Below are 26411 nucleotides of genomic sequence, written 5' to 3'. Positions count from 1 at the left end.
GCGTAAAAGCGTGACAGGAAATTAAATTGAATTGAATTTGAATTAAATTGAATTTGAATTGAAAGGAATTTGAATTGAATTTTGAATTGAATTTGAATTAATTTGAGTTTGAAATAAAATTGAATACAATTTAAAATCGAATGCGTAAAAGCGTGGCAGGAAATTAAATTGAATTGAATTGAATTTGAATTAAATTGAATTTGAATTGAAAGGAATTTGAATTGAATTTTGAATTGAATTTGAATTAATTTGAGTTTGAAATAAAATTGAATACAATTTAAACGATATTAGAATTATTGAGTTTGAATTGAATCTGAAATCAATTTGATTTGAATTTGAATGTAATTGAAATTGATATTGAATTTGAAATGAATTTTAACTGAATTTGAATTGAATTAAATTTAAATTGAGATTGAATTCAAATTGAATACTGCACTAATTTCCAGTTTTAAGTATCATAAATCAATAGTATAAAGATATATTCATTGAAAAATGAAATATGATTGATAAGGAACAAGAATAAACAAAAGCTTATGGATAAAAGCTGAAAATTTTGTGGTTCAAAGATTAATTTCATCTACCTAAGTGTTTTATCATCTGGGAATCCACAAAAAAAAATATTTCGACCAGTAAAAACTTTATTGTTTCAGTCTACACATATACTCGTACATACATTTATAGATTAATTGATTTACTTTAAACAAAACAAAAAATACTATAAAACGTTTTTTAAAGGCCAACTTCGTTTGGCTATCGGACTCCACTTTATCTTCATATTTCGCACTGATACAGACACTAAAACCTTAAAAAGCTGCAAGATAATCCAGTGATCAATACGACTGAGGGTTTTTGATATGAACAGTGGTGTGTAGATTTATCCGATCAAAATTATTTCTTAGAGTGTTTAGCAGCAAGTTTTGTAATTTTTCAGAGAATATTTTTGAGTTTACACCTTTTTGATTTTGAGAATCATCATTTCGATATTTTAAATGACATTATTTCTTTTAATATGATAAAAAATTCTGTTTTAAAATTTTTTCAAGTATACAACAAATAAAAAGACATTTTTGAACATCACTGTAAAGCTGTTAAGGCGAACTTATCATCCAACATAAAAGGATTCTCTCATTATCGACGTTCAATTAGTTTTGATTTAACGTTCAAACATGATCAAGGTTTTGTTATCATTCTTTGCTATAATCGTTATAGCTTCAGCGGGAACTGTTCCGCGACAGTATTCCAATGAAGCCGAATTACCCCAATCTAATATCCACAAAAATGGTGCGTAATAATTGGCAAAACAAAAACTATATTATACTGTCAGAACGTTAAATTTCATATTTGCTTTTAAAAACCAACATAAATCAATTAATCGGCATTAATAATTCACTCCAGGAATAACTGGTAGAGGATATTTTCTAAGCTCAAAAGGAAAACAAGTGGTGGAAAACTTTGTAGCACAATTCGAAAATGGATACTCACACGATAATATGACCATCGACTTCAGCAATTCTGTCATTGGGTAAGTGATACGCAAATACCAAGACTGAAATATTCGAAATCAAATAATTCTTTACGTTTTTTTTAATTCAAAGGAGCGAAGTCACAATTGAAAATTTACTTGTTATGGGGCTCGACAATGTCGAGATAAAAAAACTCGATATCGGCTATACTCTTAGTCAGAGTGTTAAGTTCAATTTCCTTCTACCAAAAGTCGATATAACTGGAAAAGTACTTACTAATTTGACGATCGATGCTTTAAGCAAACTCGGACTGAAATTAAATGGAAATGTACACAGTGATGCAGAATTGGTATTGCAGAACGTGACATTCCAAGGTTATTTCAAATATAAAATGCCATTTGTTTTCGGAAGTGTTAAGATCTATAAGTTTGAAGCTTCAATTCAAGTGGGTAACATAGTGTCGAAGATTGATGGACTTATGGGAAATGGATTACTCAATCAGCTTTTGAATAGCAAAATCGAAAAAAGTTTACTACAGCTTGTCAACAGTAGTAAGGGCCAGACAAAAATTAGTACATTGCTGAGGGATACTCTGGTACCGTTTGCTAATTCGAAATTCGAGGGCAGTAACATTTGGACAATTCTTGGATAAGTTTTCTGTGTTGATTGTAAAAAAATATTAATATAAAAATATAAAGAAATAAAATGTTTTTCTAATGATTTGTTAATTAAAAAAAATGTATTCTACAATAGTCTTTACGAAGCTTGTAAACTTGAAAGCTTATACTTTTATTAAAATTATTTAAGTTTCAGACAAAAATTTTTGCATCAATTCTTGTTTTTTGATGAAGGTTGTTATTCAAGGATATTTAAAATTAATTTAAATAAAGACATGAATCACGAACGCAGTGTATGTGGGTCGTTTTTATACCTAAAGGTTTACTAAACGAAGGGACATATCAAGTCTACAATTAGATGTGAATATATTTTTGTAAAATATAATGTTCTAACTTTTATTCATAATAAAATAAAAAATAAGGATCTTATTTGATTGTCATAATTATTACATATAAGGTTTTGTGTTTTGGCCAAAGTGTTAAGGATCTTGAAATTCTTAAGACTAGGGTTTAACAAATCCTTACATAGAATTGACCTTACTAACTATTGAACTAATATTCTCGATGAATTTGGGATTAATATAAAAATTACGTTTTTTAACAAAAACATTAGCTCATATCTAATAATATAACCTTAACCTTAAGGCCGTTGTAGTTAGTGCATAGAACTGTCATGCCAGAGGTTTTGGGTTCACTTCTTGCCTGTTTAAGTAAGGCCAACTAAAAAAGGTTTTGTCTAACGTCATTTGAAAATTATTAATGGAATTTTGGGGACAGTCTTGAATTCTTATCTATTTTTACGGGACTATCTGAATTTCTGAAGTACTAGCTTAGTCATGAATATCTTTATTAAAACTAGACACGAAATCTCCTCAACTACCTTAGTAAAAAAGGTTGTTTATTAGCTATACGAGTATATCTAGAATTCAAGATTCAGCGGGAATTTCTTGAAACTTCCAAAAACTTAATTTCAAGAATTTAATTTACAGCTCCAAGGAACAAAAAAATGTCTAGATAGAAAAGAAGGTGTGCTGACTCATCATTTAACTTTAAAAATTTGATTAAAAGTAAACTTTAAAGGTAACAAAAAAAAGTCTAGTCATTCCCTACTTACTATAGTTTTTCAGTCTTAGAAAAGGCGAGGCTTTTTCTCAAACACTTGACTATATCAGTCTTTATTGTAGATTTCACAAAAATGTTAACCTCATCAATATAAATTCAAAGCAAGCAACCCAAATAGTTTTAAATTGGTTTCGACACTCGACAGAAACAAATAAGATTGTAAATCAGTTCCGATACGAATGTATCTTGTTAGGCTTGTTCTAATGAGTTGGTTGGAAAAAGCCTTTCAAACAAATCATTTAACTACTTCGAACTAAATACGAATTTATAATACGTGTAAAACCTCATCAAATAAAATCAACTCACTTAAAAGAAATGCGTCAAAATTGTTATGATATATTTTTATCTGTTCCTCTATATGGGTAGGTACTTAAGATCTTTCAGATTGATTTTTATGTACAACATAGAAAATTGTTATAATCTTAAGGCCAAAGATTAGATTATACCAATTAAACACAAAACACAAATGATTTGGTCCTCCATAGGATTTTTATAGAAAAAAGAAAAACAATCAAACCTATTCTAAGGCATATCACGGATAAGATACTTTCAAACTGATTGCCAATTTATTTATAAAAGGATCCAATTTTATGATTATTTCGATTAGTTGCGAATCGAGTTGAAATATGAAAACTGTGTTGATAGTAATTTTTGTGGCATTTATAACTGTATCAGCTGCAAACTTCCATAATAATGAAGTTCAAATAAAACATCGTCTTACAGCTTTAGAACTTAATAGAGAGGATGCCATCTTTAAAAAAAGGATTTCAAATAAGAGTATGCAAACAAAGTTGGAAAAAAATGAAGAAATAAAACAAAAAATATTGACTAAAATCATTTTCTTAGCAACAGTACCTATTCAAGGGAGGAAGGCAATTCTGAGTGAAAATGGAAAGTTAATGGTGGAAAACTTCATCAATCATCTGCCGTGTGGTTGGCCTGATGCTGGAATTCCCCCTTTAGCCCCATATGCTAAAAAAGAAATCGACTTTAAGTTGAAGAAATCATTTGTTGAGTAGGTCTTATATGACATTCAAAAGAAACCAAATCTAATTTTATTCAATAAATCTACTTAGGCTTTCGCAAAAATTCGAATATTTTCGAATTGATGGATTGGACATAATGCTGATTGAAAGACTGAAAGTCGGTTATATGTTTAAGAAATATGTCAAATTCAACTTGACCTATCCAAAAATTATTATCAGTGGTAAATATTTCACTGATTTGTTCATCGATTTACTGAAGAAATACGGAGTTAGCTTAAGGTACGACGGGGAAAGTCAATTTGAACTGATGCTGGAAAACATGAATTTTCGTGGATCCTTCAAGTATGACATGCCAATACTTTTTGGACACACTGAAATTTATAATTTTGATATATCGGTGACATTGGGTAATGTGGTATCAAAGATTGGTGGTATTGGAGGAAATGGAAAGTTAAATCGATTGCTTAACGACAAGATCGAAGAGATTGCAGTGCATTTGGTGAATACAAATCAATATGATATTAGCATGGAGCTTGAGAAGGTATTGGTGCCGTTTATAAATGAAAAACTAGAGGGACGCAATTTGTGGACATTTTTTAAGTCGTTATTCGGTCAGAAGGGTAAAATATGCTATCCACCACCATATCCGTGGTGAGAATGAAAAACATCCTTTAGGTACCAAAGGAGAAGAATCTTTCGATTTGTTTTTTGATAAGTTACAAAAAAATATAAATAAATAAATGGTTTGATACTATATGTGGTGATTTTTGCGTTTTAGGTAATTAAAAAAAGGCCAGATAACTTTTCAGAAGCGCTTCTCCTAAAGATGAATTTTTAGGCCAATTTGCTGTTCTGAAACATGAGCTCATGAAAAAAGGTAAGGACTGTTTGAAAAAGGATACTTCAACTAGAAAATGTTGTGGCCAACTAAAACAAGCAATGTGTAAGCTGATCTTTAAGAGGTGGTTTAGTATTGAATATTACATTTTAGTGGGGTTCCACCTTCCTTTTGCACATTGCAAGAGGTCACTTTCCAGTAATTCGTGAAGCCAGACTAATTTAGCTGTTTTTATTGTATGTTTGTCACAATCCTTTTCTACCGTCATGTGTGCGTCCGGACTCAATTAACTATAAGCGACTTAAAACTATTCAGAGCTTGCCAAACATTGATTTTGCCGAGTATAAAACAAAATTCCTTCAGCTTTAGATAAGAAGCAGTGAGACACATTTAAAATATATTGAGATTTATACCATAATTTAAGGAACTTTTCCTGTAAAGTGAAATATACAAAATTTACCGTTGCACCAAAAAGAATCCGAAGAGTGATGGGTAGGGCGTAAGATTGTTAGAAAAGAGGTCTAAGTGAATATTAAAAAATAATCCTCCACGAGTAATACTTGTGCTTCTTAAATTATCCGTTCGGATTCTAAATAAGTTTGTAGGCTTTTTGTCTGATATTGCTCATAAACAGCGTTGATTGGTTGTGGGCTGTAAGTCTCTAGGACGTGATTCTTCGCAAGTTTTAGCACCACAATTTGTTTTAAATTTCACTCGTTACCGTTGGCTCGATAGCGTGTTAGCTTAATTATTTTGCTCAAAATCAATGTTAAAGTAGTAGTAGTATTAGAAGTTTAAACCACTTTAAATCTTATGAATATCATTAAACATACAAAACTGAGAAGTTTTGTTTTTTGCAGATAATTTTAAAAGTGAACTCAAAAGATCTTTTGAAACTATTTAAAAAATACACTTTTAAAGTAAAATTTCTTCTTCAAAAATAGACTTATTTTGCCAAAGAACAACAAACAAATTGTTGTGTGTGTGGAGAGTGGAGAATTCCATTAAACACACTAAGTTTTGAAATTCATAAACAGGTGATTTTGAATTCACTTTAGTGAAAGACAAGCGGATACCTAAATCGTGTTTTCATTAAAATTTTATTTATTTAGCTGTATATAGTTAGCTGAACTTAAAATTAATTTAACAAACTATTTTTTCCTAATTTGAATCCGTCTTCGTAATTCTGCGTTGCATTTTTGCGCAGTTAACTCTAAAAGAAAAATACAGTTTGTTTTTATCATTAAATTTTTACTTAATGGACAATTAAATTTGTGTCACATTAAGTTAAAGTCTTTTTTACAATTATTGAGCGTAGTTTAATGTCTTGAGAGGCAATGTTTCTGTTTTGAAAATATTTGCCTCTTCAAATTAAGTTTCGATAAAACTTCAAATAATGAGTACGAAACAGAGTAAGAGCTTATCAATACCAAGTGCTAAGAATTCAACGTTTTTCTTTTCAATTCAGGGACATTTTTGTAGAGGTACATAACTTTAATATACAATAACACTAATATAATTCTTTTGACTTGATAGCACAATCTTGGGGGCTAATTCAAGGGCCCGTAACGTTGGAATTGTGGCATGAGCTATATAACAAGGTGCAGCGTCTTTCTTTAATTATGATGTATGCACGCTAAAATAGTGTTGCTAACTTAAAGTTAAAAAATATCAAAAGGTTAAAAAATAACCAAGTTATGTTTAATCAAAACCAATTGAGTTGTCTGATGGAAATTCGATCTTAGTATTCCATCTATTTCATAAAACATTACAACAAGAAAGTCCTTAAACAAATATAGAACAAGGAAGGGAGTCATAAAGAACCATTTTATCAGTCTTATTAAAATAAATTTAAAAAACTATCTTGTTTTTATGTTAATAGGTTAATAGAAAAATATTGATTATCTTACAGTAAATCTTGATTATACTCGTAGACACATATTTTTAAGGTTTCTAATCATATATTATTTCAATTTTAAACTAACTAAAAAAAGCATTGATAAGACAAAATTTAACGTTTAATATCCCATTGTCTGTTTCCATTATCAAAATTAAATTAAAAAACCACCTCAAATTGATTTGATTTTTGAAAGTTTTAAATAAAAAGATAAACCTTCAATTGACTTTCATTTATTTTGCAACTGAACTTCAAGATGAATTCAATAATTTTAATTTCGTTGCTAGCTTTAGCCTCGACAAGTAGTGCTGCCAGTTTAAATGTTAGTCCAAAAACATCATCAAGCGTTTCGGAACTTGAAAATGAAATTTCCATTAAAAACGTACTCATAGAAGGTATAAATTATTAGTAATTTTTTTTTTGGAAAGTATTAATTGAAAAATTTGGTATTTTTTTTCAGGTCGAAATATCAAAGGCAGGAGCCTTAGTTCGAGGGGTGAAAAAGCAATCAAAGAGTTTCTCAGTCGAATGCCAATTGGATTTCCAGAACTTGGACTTCCTGCTCTAGCTCCGTTCGTTAAGGAAGAATTTGAATATCAAATCAAACAGTCATTTGCTGAGTAAGTAAAAATCAATTCTGAAACAACACAAATTTCCTCTACAACAATATTTAAATTATAGAATAAATGCCAACTTTGAAAACCTCCAAATCGAAGGATTAGACAATTTGCTAATAAATCACTTTGAAGTCACCTATGTTTTCCACCAAAAAATCAAATATAATGTAACATTCCCGAGGATCGTTGCCAGTGGAAAATATAAAAGTGATTCGATAATCGATTTGATCAAAGAATTCGGTATAAGTGTTAATCATTATGGCAAGGGCAACTTCGAAATCGAATTGGAGAATTTAACATTTGAAGGTCATTTCAAGTACACAATGCCTTTTGTGCATGGCAGTATTTCGATTTATGATTTCGAAGGTAGTGTAGCTTTGGGTAATCTACTTACAAATATTGGTGGATTAGCTGGTAAGAGTATACTGACTCAGGTAATAAATGATGAACTGGAAGAATTCGGAATGAAATTTGTGAGTTCGAATCAGGAGCTAATAAACAAGGTAGCTCAAGATTTTCTAATTCCTTTGGCAAATAAGAAATTGGATGGTAAAAATGTTTGGTCGTTGATTGGTTGAACATTGTTGTAGTTGAATAAAGATTTGAGCATAATTCGGAAGGTTTTGAGTTTTTATTCATAATAATTCAGTTGTTAGCGTTCAAGTGCGGAATAAGTTTATGATATTTTTTATTGTAATGTCTTTATTTTCTTGGTTTTAGAGTGAGAAAAAAGATAACATAAAGTTAGCTGTTTGAAGTTTTATTGGCTGATTTTGAAGGTAAAAACACATTGGTTATAGAAAAGGAGTTGCCACTGTACTTCTTCGATTGTATATTGTGGTTTCAAATGATGCTAGTTTCAGTAATTTAGTCGTTAAAGAATCAAGACATAATCCATAAGAAAGGTTACAGACGAAACACATCTGTGTGTTCTAAAAAAATAGATATTCATTTAATATAAAAACAAAAATATAAATCAAGAAGATTGAATATCTTAGCTAGTGCAACAGAAGGTATTTCGAACGTTTGAGTTAAATGCAGAAAATAATATCTTCTACACAACGAAGGTAACAAAGTCATCAAAGAACTATTTAATCGAAAACCAGTAACAGGCCAATAAGATAACTCACTCGAAAAGAACGAAGAATCATTTCAAACTCAAGACAATTGAAAAAATATCATTTAATTTTGTACAACTTGTATATGAAGTGAAGTGAGGTGTTGTTAATTACAAGTATTTAACTACCGAATACTGTATTAGAAAAAACAGTTATTTGAAACTTAATGTTGAAGCAGTGCAAAATTAGCTAGACATCTAGAATCCATAAAAAAATCGACAGCTCCCTCGTGACGTTTTTGTAATTTAATGATTTGGTAATAATGAGAAAACGTGGTTAGAGATTTTATTCACTTTTTACATAAGGATTACAAATGTTGCTATAAAATCGAAGATGCGAGAAATAAGGTAAAATCAAGTGGTGAGCACGAGCTGACTGTTAATCTGAACTACAACTGACTTATCGAAGAATGTTTCAATATTGTTATTTGTCAATATACTTTTCCGTAATGTAAAAAGCAAAAACATATTTCTATAAACTGATTTTAATCCTTATTGTTAGTGCTCCTTCTAATTTGAAGTTCTTTAAAGAAACAATCCCAAAGCACTGAATCTGACGACAATACAAGGTGTCAAAATCGATATCACAAAGGCACAATATTGATTGTTCAACAGTGATTAGTTTTTACAATAGAAGGGGTCTGAATTTTGGAGCTATTCGAATTATAATATTTCGAATTATATGTTTTAAATCTTCCAGGTTTCAAAAACCACCGTATTTTGAAGTTAAATTTTACAAAACTCTTCAACATAAATGAAAAAAAAAAACAATTGAAATATTTATCACAGTTTTTATTTCACAAGACTTTAATCCCCCTTTAATTTATTCCCATGGAACCGGTGGTGGATAACAAACTCCATTGATTTCACTTAATAATCCAATCAAATACCAAATCTTGTGTCCTTTCATCTTTTCGTTGACCACTGGCACAACATTTTCTTCAATCAACACGCTTATTCTATTTTTATTATAATTAACAATCTTCCAAAGATAGTCTTCGATTTTATAATTTAAAAATTCATTAAATTTTTCCAGAGTATCGGTAAACTTAATTTGTGATATAACTTTTCCCAGTGAAATTATCATCGTGAAATCATAGATTTTGATACTTCCGAAAATGAGAGGAGCTTTGTATTTAAAGGATCCATCAATAATTATGTCTTTGAGAATCATTTCAAAGTTTCCTTCGCCATCATAACGTATTTTGACACCATATTCTTCCATGAGATCGACATATATGTCAGAAACTATTTTGCCAGTTAGCACAATTTTCGGAATGGTTAAGCTGTATTTTACTTTTTTGCCAAAAGTATAACTTATTTTGAATTTATTGATCAGCATGTGGTTCAGACCATCCACTCGGAAACGAAACAATTTCGAAAATGTCCTATGGATTGAAAAAAAAAATCACCAATTATTTTTGTAATTTTATTTCTTATGTGGAACCCTTCACTCAGTAACTCACTGAAAAAAATTGGTCTTGAAATTAATCGTGACTTCTTCTTGTGTGTATGGGGCAAGAGGTGGGATTCCATATTGTGGAAATCCACAAGGTAGGTGGTGGATTAAATTTTTCAAGGCTTTTTTTCCTTCACTATTCAAAATCAAGCCACGATCAGAATTATCGCTATTTTCTTGAAACAAAAGTACAGAGGAAGTATGACTGTTTTGGAGTGTGTTTTGAGATTCTTGAGGAGTTATTTCTAAATGACCAAACTTTTTTGAAAAACTTTCACATGTTGCACCCGAGTCCGACGTTACACTCAATGCGATTAAAAGGGCTACAAAATGCCTTTTCATAATTGGGTTTAGATTTTTGTGTTAACTAATAAAATCTTAAACGGAGCTCCAACCTTTTATATAGAATTTTTGGACATTAATCAATATCTTCTGTTTGTTTGTTTTTGAAATCTTATCGTTTGTAGTTCAATACTATTTTTGGACACTTTTTTATTATTGTTAAGGTATTGTTTATTTTTTGTTTGAAAATAATAAAATAAAAATATTAATGTGTTACAGGTTGATTGTTTGATTTTATCTGAGAATATTATACCCCCTATAGAAATAAAATTGAAGTAGTTTAATCTCTATTTTTGAAATGCATGTCAAAGATTTTGTTGTTTTTTTTAGATCTAAAAAAGTTATAATGATTGTTTAATAAAAAGTTTGTGATACGACAGATTTTTATCATGATGGTAAACCCTCAAGGTCTTCTAAATTTTATTGTTTTCGATTTCTTTTTTGTTTTATTATAAAATTTGAGAAGTAAAAAAAATGTCCAGACATTAAGCCGCTATAATCATAATATAATAAATTATAATAATAACAAATCAAATTTTCTTATTGCACTTTGACATTTATGTGCATTCTCTTTTAAATTAAATTTAATTTCAATGATTACTTTATGGTTTGTTTTGTTTTTTTTTTTTTAATTTTATTTTATCAAATGTAGATATATTGTGCACTAAAAATAATAGGCAAATAAAAAAACTAAGTGCCTTATATAATGTATTAGAAAATATGTTTGCAGGAAATATACATATGAATTTGCATGTAAAATTAATCTTTTTAAAAACAAATAAATGCACGACTCGGTAACACTCAATTACTTAAATGATATCAAATCAACGATACTGAATATCACTGCTATTTTTGCTTTTTTTATTGCTACAGACCTCGATAACTATGAATAATATTGAAAAATTTTAAACACCAATATGTTGGCCACAAATTCTCTGAAATTTCATACCTAACGTCAGTCCATCCAAGTTTTGTTGCGAGTTATCATCGTCCTATAGCGAAATTTTCTGCTATTCCTAAATTGTTTTAATCAATTAACTGTGACATAATTTCTGTTAATTGTTCTTCTGTTATGTGAGTGTGAAAAAAATCTACAATTCCTTATTCATTACTTTTTGTTTGGATGCAATCGAAAAACACTTTCACTTTAGTTAAAATTTGACTTAACGCTTGTTTCATAATGTGGATTTTGTCATATTTTAAAGATAGATACTATAGCGACACCTTAAGCAATTTAAAGTAAGTTCATGCCAATTTAAAATTTAGTTCTCGCCTACCTCAAGGGAGTCACCTTGGACCATTGCTGTTTATTTTATTTATGAATGATTGTTATTGATGTTATTTTGTTTGTTTATGAGCTCTATTGAGGATTGGAAAGAGCTACCACAAGATGTTAATCAATTTTGTGAATAGTGATATAAACATTGCTTGATTTTAAATACTGAAAATTGTAAGACAAGTTGTGTCAAAAGATTTTTGCAAGACTGCAGGGATCCCTATGTTATTAAAATTCTGTATGGTTGTCAGGCCAATTGTGAAATACGCTTGCGTTTTACGGAACAGAAATTTTTCAATTTTAGCTTTTGTCTCCGTTTTTTCCAAAACATCTCAGTTATCTTTCTGGTCTTAGAGAGTATTTAAAATTCTGCTTTACAATTGATGAACTATGATCGAACTATGGCGCTAATAGTCCTTTAAATCAATTCATCAGTAAATTTAAAAAATTCTCTAAACTCATTGACTCTACAAATGACAATCTCAAATTAGCAAGCCTTAATTTTAATTGTTTTGCTATAAGCGGTTGAAATTATGTTAGTTTTAAGTAAATATTGTAAACTTAACGTTAGCATTTAACGCATTTAATAAATATATAATATAAGCTATTTACTTTAACTTTTTTAAATTCAGTTTAATTAATATACTATTTTCTGTTTAATTTTGTATGGATATGATTAAATTTCTAATTCGACTCTGGAAGCGACGTATATTTTTTTAAGCGACTTACTCGTACAAAAAATACATTTTTAAAGTCAAAAACAATTTTTTTACAAACATACAATACAAATTATATTTAAAATTTAAGATATTTCACTGATTATTTTATTTTAAATTAATTTTGATAGATTAAGGAAGATTGCATTAAAGGTCTGGAATCGCAAAAAAAAAATTAAAATATTAATCTTGATCATTGAACTTGAAAAGCGTGTTTTAGGTAGACACTCCAGATTCAGATATAAAAATTGATTTTTGTTATGTGTACGATATAAAGGTGGCATTGGGAAATTCATTTAAAATTGATAAGAACTTGATGTATCTTGATCCTTGGCATGCTGTATATTTTCAAAACAAGGGGGTTTTATTATAACACCGATGATAGAAAATGCTATATAAAACGATATGGGGGATGGTCGTCTATATTTTGGTCTACTACATTGAGCTTATATTCCAAAGAAATATGATATTCAAAACAAATAGAACAGATATTTCTATTTTTGAAATTGATCGGTTTTTTAATTTGAGAAGCTTATGAAAAACATTAATGATATGATAAATGAAGATGAAAACTTTTTTAAAACCATTAGTACAGGTGATAAAACGCGGCCAATGGGTATCATTTCAATGAAAGACTCACACCTCTCGACGACCGCAAAAATAACCCCAAGTTAAATGCAATATGAAGGTAATGTTTACAGTTTTCTTTGACTGCAGGGCTATTGTCTACAACGAATTCCTTAATAGAGGTGAGACAATTAATCGTCTTATTCACTTTGAATCCTTGGTTAAGCTGTGAGAAACAAGGGACCAGAAATTTGAGCAAGAGAAAATGGCTGCTGCACCACGCAGCTGTGTATTTATTACTTGTCACAAGCGGTGACAGTAATTCCCCCTTTTCCCCCGATCTGGTTTAAGCAGAATCCGTTTTTGTTTCCAACAATGAAAGAAGAAAGATTTCACTATGTTAAGGCTCTTAGAAAAAAATCTCTGGAGGAGCTGAAGAACATTCCGGAAGAAGACTTCCAGAGAGCTCTTTTTAATTTGTAAAATCCCTTAACGCTATACAGCTGCCAATATTAAGGAAATCGCTTGGAAGATTATTGAAAGTAGGCACTGATATGTGCTTAAAATATAATTCTGTTTTTGTAATATAGACTTTACTTTTAATTACATCTGAAAAAAACTCATAAAAAATCTGATTCTATAAGACATTGGGATGGTATTAAGGTGATTTGAAAGCACTTGTGTAGTTTCCAATTTGTTTAAGTGTGAAAAACTCAATCGTCAAGACTACAGGCACAATCTTCCAAAGGTTTGTCCAATTATTCTTATACGCCTTAATTGGAAGATCAAAGCATGATGTCAGTGCCGTGTTTTTGTTTTTTGGCACTGCGGATAAGATGGAGTTAGTGCTTAATGAGTGCAAGACCAAAAGTATATGCTGTCATGAAGAAAGGATATTGAACGACGACGTCTCAATTTAGAGTAGTCTGTTTATTTTTGGGCACACTTTATACGTACTTTCATAAAATATTTTCCAGATTTCGAGAATCACAAAGCTTACCTGAAATAAATACAAATTAAGATATATAATTATTTTGTAAGTTTAAGTTTTTCGACATAATAATAAAGGTTTAAGGCTTTAAGATTGTTTCAAAATTTAAATTGCAAATTTAGTTAAAGGCAAATGTTTTTTGCAAAGGTGCAAGTTAAAAACTTCATACAACTCTAACTATAACAAATTATTTTGCAGTGTCTTTCAACATCTTTCTTAACAACGGCGGCGAAGATGTTTATATTGGTGGAGAACTTCTTTTTTTAATTTATTTTGAGGAAGTGTTTTTAACTGTTGAAAAATCAGCATTGATATAAAGCGTATCACAAAGCTACTTTACTATGATTAAGTTATTAGAAAGCTTTTAATATCTGATTTGTTTCGAAGATTACAAAAAACTAGCTGAGAAGATAAAAGGACGCAGCGTATTAGCACTTAAATCAGACGCAGAGAACCTATGCCGAATTTAACATTTGACAGAAAAATAAAAACTATATATTGCTGTTCTACAATTTTTTATAAAAAAAATATCTTACAGATTATGATATTTACGTCAAAAGTTTTGATACATCTCTAAAAATAAAAGTCTTATCCCGTAAATGTCTTCTTTAATACCCCCCATAAACTCATCTAATCGCTATTATGAGCACCTGCCAATCATCAGAAGCCAATTCAATTATAACCACGTTATATTGTATATTTTGAATAAATGAACACCAATAAACTCCGATTTACAGCCAAATCAGCAATAATCCGGCTAAACGATAAATACACATTCAATTGATAAGATTGGGCAAGTAAATTCTTCTATAAAAGTCTCAGGTACTCCTATTCCAAAAGTTAGTATTGACTACAAACATGAAGCTTTTAATTGTTGTATTGGCTATCAGCAGCGCTGTTTCGGCCGAGAGGATTGATGTCCGTGCTGGTAATTTGATAAAATTTTCTATAGAAATATGCGTAAATAAAAATATATGTGTTTTGTTTTTGATTTGTCTAAGGTCTGGGACGTAGTATATCTACTCAAGCTATTGATGCTTTGGAAAAACTGCGAGAGCAAATGCCATGTGGTTTCCCTAAATATGGCATACCACCACTTGCCCCATTCAAGGTTCAACACAAAGAACTGGCCCTTAAGACTGATTCCTTTAGGTTTGTTCTATATTTACCATCTAGAAAGATCTTTATTTTTAACAGTTTTTTAATTGCGTTTTTCTAAAGTGTCGATGGAGAAGTCAACGAGGCACGTATCGACGGTCTTGACTCATACAAAATTGAAGATCTCAGAATCAATATTATCTTGAGCAAAGTCACTTTCAAATTGGTTTTTCCCAGCATTAAGACTACGAGTTTATATGACTTAGAAACATTGGCAAAAGCTTTTGGATTCACTTTGGAGATCAAAGGAAAAGGCAATTTTTTGTTGGAGTTGAAGGATCTTGAAATCAGTGGCACCATCAAGTATTCTATACTGGGAGGAATTAAATTAAGAACGTGTACAATTAAGGTATTACTTGGAGATGTCGAATCGAAGATTGATGGAATTCTGGGAGATGGATTTGGCAATCGAAAAATGAATGAACTAATTGAAGAAATGATATCCTTGGCAATTAATGACAATCAAGGATTTATTACAGACAAAATTGAAGAATTTACAGTAAAGCATGTCAATGAAGCTGCGGAAGGATACACTTTGGCTGATATTATTGGAATCATAGGTGGTGGAGGAGAAGGTGAATCAGAGAAGTGTATTCCACCAGAAGATAATTGAAAAATTGTCACCTTAACAAATGTATTATTATTCGATTTTATTGAGCTAAAATAAAATTATAAGTTATAATCAATCTTTTTTTTACAATAGAGCTGAGTTCATATTTCGGTTTTAAAACGTACAGAATCGTTGGAAGCACTTATTTTATTTGAGCTATATTCCGAGAGTCAATAATTCATAAATACAAATATTATTAAGTTCCTTGATTCAAGGTTGATATATGACAAACATTTTGTATACATTTTATCGAACCGCACTCAATGGGTTTTCACCGGACAAATTTTAACAAATAGGAACTGATAGCAAATACTTCGGTAAGATCCCTAGCGATTCGATAACAAATTAATGATTGTTTTCATTGAAAACACAAAATATTGTTTGATTAGACCTTGCAGGAATCGTGGTTTTTAAAACAGCATTAATTTCATTTTCAAAACTCTTGCAAAGAAAAACAAAGAAATACTCTCAATTCTTGATATGTAAAAAGAGAATTAAAATCGTTTTAAATTCATGATCGAAGAAATTTGAAGGAATAATAATAATTTTATAATTTTTGTATGATTCCTCATAATTTTACCCTTGAGTCTGTAAAGTCTTGAGTTTTTTTTTTTTAGTGGCACTACGCGAATGTTGAATGCTTTACCTGCTTCAATATTTCCCACTCATTGCAATGTACAGAAATTCAAAACCAATGCATATCGGTATCTTTTTCTAAGCCTATCCTGCTTTCCAAATTACTCGCACTGTGTTTAATCAATATAAGGGTATTAACAAAACCCCTTAGTCAACGTAAACAAGTACGCAAATAATTAAAAAACGTAAATTATCAAAAATTAATTATTCAATAACACTGGTCAAAAATTAAGTATTGCGGTTTACAGAATGGTTTTTCAAAGGAATTCGTTGTCCTAACTTGGTTTTTGAAATAAACCTCTCTGAAAATGCAAGCAAATATATAAGACTAGGGTAAAAAGAAACGTAGTTCTCAAAAACAATTATACGATGGTTTCTAACAGCTGAAATATAGATACTGCTTAAATCTTTTTAGTATCTTATTTAGTGTTAGTAATTTCTCATTAGTTGTGAGATGAATTGTGGGTCTTCATTTGACTCTAGATGAAGTTTTGAAAAATGTAATTCTTTTTTGGTTTTGAACGATTCGTTTAAAAAACTTTAAATTTGTTATTACCTTGAGACTACAAATTCGTAAGTCGCATTCGAACTAAAGCCATCAATATCGTTTCACTTCAGATACAGAAAAGTTTATCTTTCTTGGATTTTTTCTTCAAAGATTATTTTGCAATTACTTCGACAGAAGTAGATTTTTTAAAGACTGAGTTTAAAACCGTGAAAGCCGTCATCCAAAAAATGTGCGCAGTTGAGATTTCCGGATTTTGGATTCTGCTGTTTTTTTTTTATCAGCTATTTACTTATTAATAATGTTCTTTTCTATAAATCTATGTTCTTATCTTTTGAAATTTCGTCACCAATGTCTGTAAAAAGTATGAAAAGATACAAAATGTATACAAAATAATAGTACTACAAACTTAATAACCATGTACATTGCTGGAAAGTAAAAAAGCTTGAACATATCGCTTAATTGATCTTAAAACCGACCGATTATAACTTTTGCACTTGAACTGAAGGTCAGGTTGAGCAATGGACTGAAGTATAAACTTCTATAATAAAACTCACCCTTAGTCTAAAATCGTTACGAAGGATTAATGTTGATTTACAAAATACCTTCAAACCCTTATTTAATTGAATTTATTTTATTTCACTTTTCGAACTTTGAGAAATCATGACAAAAACTTCACTACAAAATCCATCATCAATGGACCATTTAAAAGTCCATTTCCTCTCTTTAAAAAAAGACAACTATTATTTTTGACCTTTTTTAAGTCTTCTTACTCGACAAATGGTTAGGGATCAATTAAAAACATAAGTCCGACGAAATGGGGAGACTTATGTACTGTAACGTGTGTACACGTTTACCTATGTGTTGAATATGTTTTATAAAGGGGTTTTCTAAATTTGCATAGTTACACATGCATATGTTTATCGAGGAGGTTTGAGTTCATTTCAATTTGAGGAGAATAGAAACAAGTTCAATTATCCTTTTTAAGAATAGATATATAAAAAGACGTAAATGTTCCTTTTTTATTCTTGGTTGAGTACATTTCCTTATACCCATGACCATCAGTAGAAGTCTCCATTCCATATTTATGGTAAAAGTGTGAGCAAAGCAAATAAATATTTAGAATTCATTTAAAATTGACGCATAAGGACTCTGTATGAAGGTTTATAAAATAAAGTGGTTTTTAAATGGGGGAGCAACTTTGGATGCCACCTGCATTCAAAATGTCGGGGTTGGCTTCATCTATTTAAGCATAAATCTATTATGAGGAAGCCAACCAGACATATATTTACGTATAGGGGGTAATGTGGTGCTAGAGTGTGCTACGTACCTATTTGGTATATAGTTTGGGGGAAGATTGTCAAAATGAATATTTAAAGAGTTGGAGAAATTCATTAGACAGACAATGATTCTGATGGTTGACAATATTTGCATACACCACCACCAGATGATGGATATGGTTTATTTAAGATTTAGAAGTTTAAGTTTTAATTTAAAATTGTGGTTATAATGGGCGTGCTTATATAATGTATGAGATTGTTTTTATTTTATTATATTTCTAGAATTTTATTAAAATGTGATTCATGTCTAGTTTATGGTTTGGAAAGTCCTCTTATTTCTACAACTGTGAAGTTTCAAAACTATTTTATCGGGGGTTTTTAAAACTTATGGCAAAAAATGTCCCAAAGGCAGTCAAAGTTTCTGATCATTTATAAAAACATAGGTAACACCATGCCGTCAACTTTATATTTCTCATATTGATTTGAAGAAGTGTTCTTCACCGCTGGCATACGCTTTTTTATCGGTCTTTTATTCTATGTCTCACTACGAGTGGATGAACAACAGCATTTGAGCAGCCTATTGCTAAAAAAGGCGTATTTTCTCATCTTACATCTAACTATCGTTCAATTTAACTTAAACGTCTCTATTTTATCAGATCATAGAAACGCTGATTAGCTTGAGAAATATCTTGAAAAACTAAGACTTCTGAATTATCGTCAGTATGGCTTTTGCAGCGGTGATTTGATGATTTGTTATAATACTATGATCTTTGTAATTGATATTCCAAAAACATTTCATTTAGCATTGAGTTTGTATTGATGAATCTTTTTTACAAGTAGTATTTACTGGGATCTGCTATAAAATTCATTCAAAAAATTCTGGTACTCCCCAGGGTTCTGCTTTGTCTCCGACTCTCTTTCTGTAACTACTAATCGAGTCAACTGTCTCTCTGATGATTTTCGTTCTTTTTCAATATTTGTTTATAGGTTAACTCCTTGTTCGTCAGACGTGGAATTTCAACGCAACTCGTTAAATTCCAATGTGGCAATGTGCTGTATTCTGTCTTCAAATTGTAATCCATTCCAAATGTCGCTATCCATAAAATGCGCTTGTAACGAGGGAAGGAATCACCTCTTATGGAATAATTACACTTTCGATATCGCCAAAAATTTTGTTAGGTGACTAAGATTTCTTCGAGATAACAAGAAATGTATTACTCCTTCGTCTAAAATTTGAATTAACAAATTATTCAAGTGAAGTTAATGTCATGAAAAGTTCTTTATCAATTAAGCCATTTAATTCGGCTTAAGAGTTGTGGACCCCTTCAGTCCTGACATTTCTCGCAATAATAATAATTGACTCTTATAAGTCACTAGGCACTGGTTTTCTTTAAGCGGTTGTGATATTTAATTTATTTATTTATTTCTTGTTTTAAACAATTCAGCTGAAATACTCTAATTTCTAGGATTGCCCATTGCTATCAAGTTTTGATATTTTTTTTCAACCACACATCAAGAATGTGGAATGCTTTACTTAACACTGTTTTTAAGTTGTTTCAAAAAGTTTATCAATCAAGCGAAAAAATCTTGACAACTCATTACACTACTATCCTCTGTTATACTTAACACGTCAGAAAAATTGATAGTATCTCTGAATCTATTATGTGGTTGTTTCTAAGAGTCTCGTTTGATTGTATCATAAGGGACCTTCATATATGATAATATGATTTTAAATATAGTTAAGTACCTACTCATGACTAAATTATGTCCCTGTCATGTTGATTATTACAAACAAAAATGTTTAACTTCTAATTATTAATTAGAAGGTTCATAAAGATATTATACATAAGAATGTATTTTAGACAAACTTATGTTGATATCTTATCAACAAATTTGATTGGGTTTATGAACGAATTAAATGTGTTTTTTATGTTTCTTTAAATAGTAAAAATAAAAAAAAAAAAAAAAGGTATCTAAAAAGTTTGTCAAATGTATTTAAACTTCAAACCAACAACAAAACGCACGTGAATTTATAATCACCTTGAAATACATATATGTACATGCTATTTGAAAAGTGGAAACATATGTATGTTTATCACTTTTTCCTGATAGCTATTTCCCCGTCATATTTTATTTAATAGTTTATCAGAGAGAACGAGGCGTCATTCGATGAGTTTGATTAAATTACGCGATTAAGATTTACGAATGCCGTTACGGTACTTTTTTCGTTCAGTAGAGGAATAAGTTCCGATTAAGCTCGAAGACCCTATATTTCATGGATATGTTGAAAGTTGTTTTTTGATTAATTTTGCTCATGTTGTTTTAAGATTGTAGGGTCACAAGTCTTAAGCTTGCCCAGAAAACTGTACTATTATATTTCGGTTCTTTACTCAATTTTGATCACTTTACATGCATTTTTTACATTGATTTTCAGCACTCTAAAATTTAATATATTTTAGAATTTAAAGAGAAATAATAAACATTTTAGAAAATACAACTCAAAAAAAAAAAAACAATTCATAAAAATATCCCAATAAGTAATTATTCCTCATCCAGTTCAAACGGCTTTGATAAACAAGTCAATGATTTGGTAACATGACAAAAACTAAGGTTCAGAACCCTTTTAACTGTGATTGGCTTTTACCAAAAGTTCCACGTCATAATGCATTTCAGAGCCCTATACTATTAAACAAAAATCTAAATGATACTTCTTCGTTCTTCGAATTGAAAGATAAGAACAATATTTTTGTAAAGGATTGTAAGACGTTAATAATGTGCTGTGAACTTTTATCATGTTTTGAACAACTGTTTCATTATCAGTTCTTTGGTTCACAAAGGATTAAGACATTTACGAAACATGAAAAATGCATTTTTTAAAATACTTATTGCACAAATTTATAAAAGTATTATAATTTGTTGTCTTACCATCGCAAGTTACGAGTATTTAAAAGATTCTTGAGGACAACTTGTATGAATTATTTATGTGATACAAGGTTTATTATACAAAAATTCTTAGTTCTTTTGAAAGTTTATAAACTCTAAAACGAAAACTTCATATTTCCCACTATCCGTACAATATAAAAATAAGTTCTCTTCTTTTTGTATAAAAATTAGTAATCTAGTTTCAGATTTTTCCCAACAAACTTATTCTTCGTGCAATCCCTAATGCTGTGATAATTCAACCCTACCTTTACCTTAAAAAGTGCATTTTCATTTCGTCTTATATTAGTGTTGTAAACACATACATGTTTAATTTTTCGATTTCGTCAGGTGTTTTACCTGAATTTCGGAAGTTTTCATATATTTCACGTCTTCATAAGTGTAGAAATGGAACCAATGCTGAAAACTATCGTGTTATTGCAAAACTATCTTGCAAAGTTGTTTGAAAATATGTATAATATCTAAACAAGTTACATTTTTCTGTAAATCAGTAATTGCTCCTGAACAACATGGTTTTCGTCCTCAGAAGTCTACATCAACTTATCTTCTGGAATTCAAGAATCAAATTATTATTGTAATACAAAATAAACTGCAAACTTATGTCTTTTACGCTGATCTAAGCAAATAATTTAATACGGCCAACCACTCTATACTGTTGCTAATACAAGAGAGATGCGTGTTTCCAGAGTGAATCAAAATTTAGATCAAATCGTATTTAGAAAACCACAACAGTATAATATCAATATTATTTATAATAAGCCCACACTCAAGGGAACATTACTACCCTTATTATGCAGAGACACAGTGTGAGCACTAGGAAGAGGAAAGAGGGTTTGAAAGGAGATTCGCATAGTACGGCTAAAGAACGAATCTCTGTACTTGACAGTACGACCGAAGTTGGGCTCGAGGGTATACTGATGAGCATTCCTAGATGCGAGAGTATTACGGTTGAACTGTTTAAGGGGAGGAATGCAGCTGCCTATTTCACTAGAGCATAAACCGTTAAAATAATGGTAAAAAAGGGGCAGACAAGAAACCTTACGAGCGACGATTTTCAAGCGAAATAAATGAACTTATGATGATATCATAATCTATCAATTTAAATGCTCTGCGTTCAATACTATCTAATAGGCTTAAGTAAATTGCAGGAGCACCATTCTAGATATGGGAGTTATGCTCAAGCTTTGGACGTATTTAAGTCTTGTAGATAACAGCCAGATCAAAAGAGGTGAAATATTTCTTGCATCACCTAAGGAAACCCAAACACCTTGTGGAATTTTTGGCGACATACACACATACCGAGAATATAGAGATGTTCAGTCTCACTGATGCAAGTGCCATCCATGAATAATGGCAAAGGGGGTATATCTCGCTTTAATGATACAAAACAGCATAGGGTTTTCGAAGCATTAAATTCCCCGCGGTTTTTTATTCTCTATTGTAAAATGCTGTTTAGGTCGGAATTTAATGAGCTTATCATATTTTGTCGTTGCAGTTCCACATCCGAATAAAAGGGATGAGAATCCAAAAACGAATATCAAAAACTAAGAGTACTATCGTCAGCGAAACAATGTATTGGATTAGAATTTGCAGACAGGAGATCATTAGTAAAAATGAGAAAGAGTGTTGGAGATAGAACAGAGTCCTGGGGCACACCAGCATTTATTTTGAGTTTTTCAGACTTGAATCTATCCAATACTACTTGCATTAAAAGACCCTAAAGGTATTTACTAACCCAATGAAGCAGGGACTCATGAAAACCGAAAGCACGCATTTTCTATAAGAGAGCTTGATGTCAAACCCTATCAAATGCTTTTGAAATATCAAGTGCAATAATCTTACTTTCTCCAAAACGATGTAAAGATTTGCTCCACTGTTCGGTAAGATGAACCATGAGATCACCAGTGGATCGAAAGCCGTATTGACGGTCATTAAGAAGTTTTCGATCTTCAACATATTTCTTGTGCTGATAATTAATCAGCGTTTCCATGAACTTGGAACCAAGGGACGTAAGTGCGATCGGTTGGTAATTAGAGGGTGAGATTTTTAAGGACTGTTGATAGTTATCTTCGCAGATAATTTTAAGCTTTTCTATAGCTTCCCAAATCCAAGTGGATTTGCCTTTCAATATTGCTCTTTAATAATGGTGCTCAATACGAGAAATTGTAGGCTATGTCATACACTTTTTTTATGAAGTGTTCCCTGACCCTTCGTTGTCTTCCATGGGATCCAAATGATCGTACTTATTTAATTTTGTAATCAATTTAGACATAAGGTTGCAATTGAAAATAAGATTCTGATTTGTTCTCTTCTTCTAAAATTCTTCTTAAATTATTTGTATTGCTTAATAGGACAAATTCTGTATTCGATATCGAAGTTTAATCTTTAAAACCTCATGAGGAAAAAAATACAAAAATCAGAAAATTCACAGCCATATTTTGGCATTTTTAGTTAAATTCTGAAAATTTTTCGTGAATGACAAATATCAAAAACGCATTTTAAATACTATAAAAGTTTAAGCAGTTTTTCGTTTGTCTTCAAGTTACGAGTTTTTGCATCGACTTTTGTGTATGATTTAATATTTAAAGCTTTGGATGTATGGACACGATAAGCTATATCGAAATAAATTATATTATTTTTTATTTTTCTAAAAATTTTGGAAAAATTACTTAAGAGGTAACGAAACCGTCTCGATATGTTATAATATTATCTTATAATATTATCTTAAACAAATCCAAAGACCTTATTTTTGTAATATGCAAAGATATGGTTTTCATCGTTGTATATATATATATATGGTTTTCATATACAAAGTTTTCATGTACAAAGATATTATTTTTCAGTATAACACTTTTATAAATCAATTGTATAACAGAGAAGAATGGTTTGGAATTTAGATTATCGTGTACATAAACCTATAAGTTTTTGGAAAGGGACATTTATATTTTTAACAATTTCCCAGGGAAATTTTACAATAAAGCTCTTTAAATGGGTTTTGACATTTGCTGTTTTCATTTTCCGTACTAAAATGGACATTTACGAGAAGATGAATTTTATAATTATTTTGTAGTAAAAAAAAAAGGATTTTTTAAATATGAACGGAAAATAAATTCACATACAAAATTAAAACATTATTGATCAAAAATACATTTGAAATGTAAAAATAAGTCTTAGCACAGTGCGAAGTTTCTAAATTACACATAATATAGAATATGCATGATAAAATACAAATTTAAGAATCTCACTATACAGCAAAAAAAAGAAAAACAAAATATGATAATCTCGATGCAAAAATTCCCAAATCAAAAATGCTATAGGCACAGATAATAAATCAATACTTGTTAGTTAAAAATAATAATAGTTGTTGGTTTTTGCTTTTGGAAATGTCATCTTAACAACTTCAGATTTGAGATGATACTGAATATTCTAACAAAATTCCGTTGAGAATTACGATAAAGCTTGAAAATGAACAAATCTAAATTGCAAGATTGGCTTAAAAAGTAAAACGTTGATTTTTCATTAACAGCTACATTGAAATATTACTCGCACACAGGAACGGATTGTTGCGCCACTTTATCTATTTATTCCGGAAATAAAGAAAAAGATCATTCAACTATTCAGGAATAATTTCAAACTAACAATCACATTTGAAAAAAAAATACTTCTGGCTGACATCTTTAGCAAAAGAAAAAGCTCATATTGATACAAAACTTAGAATCCTGAAAAAACTTCGTCATTTGCAACAATGGCAACGAGAACTAGAATTCACTCCGAATTTTTGTCTAGTGCAAAAGTCCAGGATATACAACATTAAATAATTCTTTTTGTTAGTTATGAAGCTATGAAGCCCAAAAATTATTAGAAAATTTTGAACGACCCGTTGATTCGGTAAACGGTTATGATAATAATCAATTGAAGTCAATCTGACGTTTGATAAATGATTTCTACGTGTGGATAATTTTCTTCAATTGTGTTATAATATTTTTGAAAAATGTTAGTCACTCTTTTGGAAGTGTATGATAAATTACGCAAAACTATATTGATGAATTGCAAGTCATTCAATTTATAATAGAAGAATTTCAAGAAAATCTTGATAACATTGCTGTGTTGTATGCGGCTTGTAATATACAGCATTTCAAACAACAATCACATCGTTATAACCAACTGAGGAGTAAAATTGGAGAATCAAATGAAGCAACGAATGCAACTTTAACAAAACCAACGACTTTCAATCGTTCTATGATGTTGTATTATAATTGTTTAAATATTAGACATTCGTTTATGCTTAATCAAAAAATTGGCAAAAAAGGTTCAAAAGTAATTTTGTGTTCTGATAAAAGAATCGGTTCTAAAGTGTGATCCTTAAGCTGTTATCTTTTTGGAAACACTAGTTTAAACAGCTGACGCACGTTTCGTGTTTTGTTTTACTTTAAAAAATCTTTAGTTTGGTCTTTCATTTAACTATGAATCAATTTACAAACGAACAACACTTGCGAATTATTGAATTTTATTATCAAAATGCCTTCTCCGCTAAGAAAGTTCATTGCGCGCTTCTTCCATTTTATGGTCGGTTTAATCGACCAAATGAAGCAGCCACTCGGGTTATTGTGACTAGATTTCGCACCAAATTTACATTGTTAGATAAACGTTGATTTTTTAAGAGCTTGAGAACTTTTTTTTAAAAAAAAACGCATAAAATTTGCAAAATCTCATCGATTCTTTATTTGAAACGTTAGATTGGTCCATGACATTTACTTTTTGAAGATAATTTCATTTAAATGTTGACCGCGGCTGCGTATTAGGTGGTCCATTCGGAAAGTCCAATTTTGGGTAACTTTTTCGAGCATTTCGGCCGGAATAGCCCGAATTTCTTCGGAAATGTTGTCTTCCAAAGCTGGAATAGTTGCTGGCTTATTTGTGTAGACTTTAGACTTGACGTAGCCCCACAAAAAATAGTCTAAAGGCGTCAAATCGCATGATCTTGGTGGCCAACTTACCGGTCCATTCCTTGAGATGAATTGTTCTCCGAAGTTTTTCCTCAAAATGGCCATAGAATCGCGAGCTGTGTGGCATGTAGCGCCATCTTGTTGAAACCACATGTCAACCAAGTTCAGTTCTTCCATTTTTAGCAACAAAAACTTTGTTAGCATTGAACGATAGCGATCGCCATTCACCGTAACGTTGCGTCCAACAGTATCTTTGAAAAAATACGGTCCAATGATTCCACCAGCGTACAAACCACACCAAACAGTGCATTTTTCGGGATGCATGGGC

General features: G+C 30.5%; 5 protein-coding genes across 6 annotated transcripts in view; 3 read left to right on the top strand and 2 right to left on the bottom strand.

Moving 5' to 3' along the window:
- The window catches only part of LOC129940317 (centaurin-gamma-1A), a 455674-nt gene that overhangs the window by 148200 nt on the left and 281063 nt on the right, over positions 1-26411 (bottom strand). The window lies entirely within an intron of this gene.
- Positions 1147-2154, top strand: LOC129940324 (uncharacterized). The gene is made up of 3 exons (XM_056048631.1): positions 1147-1281; positions 1396-1522; positions 1596-2154. Exons 1-3 carry the CDS (start codon positions 1167-1169, stop codon positions 2113-2115), a joined length of 762 nt encoding a protein of 253 aa, XP_055904606.1. The 5' UTR covers positions 1147-1166; the 3' UTR covers positions 2116-2154.
- LOC129940321 (uncharacterized) lies at positions 3821-4906 on the top strand. Of its 2 annotated transcripts, none has more exons than XM_056048628.1 (3): positions 3821-3979; positions 4055-4217; positions 4279-4906. In XM_056048628.1, exons 1-3 carry the CDS (start codon positions 3829-3831, stop codon positions 4841-4843), a joined length of 879 nt encoding a protein of 292 aa, XP_055904603.1. In that variant the 5' UTR covers positions 3821-3828; the 3' UTR covers positions 4844-4906. The 2 variants fall into 2 exon arrangements, with proteins under 2 accessions (XP_055904603.1, XP_055904602.1); XM_056048627.1 differs by having other exon boundaries at positions 4049-4217.
- Positions 9429-11060, bottom strand: LOC129940319 (uncharacterized). Its single transcript, XM_056048625.1, has 2 exons — positions 10124-11060; positions 9429-10045 (listed from the first exon to the last, which is right to left on the bottom strand). The coding sequence occupies exons 1-2, from the start codon at positions 10456-10458 to the stop codon at positions 9481-9483; spliced, it is 900 nt and encodes a 299-aa protein (XP_055904600.1). The 5' UTR covers positions 10459-11060; the 3' UTR covers positions 9429-9480.
- Positions 14795-15848, top strand: LOC129940323 (uncharacterized). Its single transcript, XM_056048630.1, has 3 exons — positions 14795-14936; positions 15010-15160; positions 15230-15848. The coding sequence occupies exons 1-3, from the start codon at positions 14867-14869 to the stop codon at positions 15777-15779; spliced, it is 771 nt and encodes a 256-aa protein (XP_055904605.1). The 5' UTR covers positions 14795-14866; the 3' UTR covers positions 15780-15848.

This window comes from Eupeodes corollae, chromosome 1 (assembly GCF_945859685.1).
Source record: "Eupeodes corollae chromosome 1, idEupCoro1.1, whole genome shotgun sequence".
Taxonomy (NCBI): Eukaryota; Metazoa; Arthropoda; class Insecta; order Diptera; family Syrphidae; genus Eupeodes; species Eupeodes corollae.
Note: the sequence above shows the minus strand (reverse complement) of the source record. Positions and strands in the feature narration are given on the sequence as shown.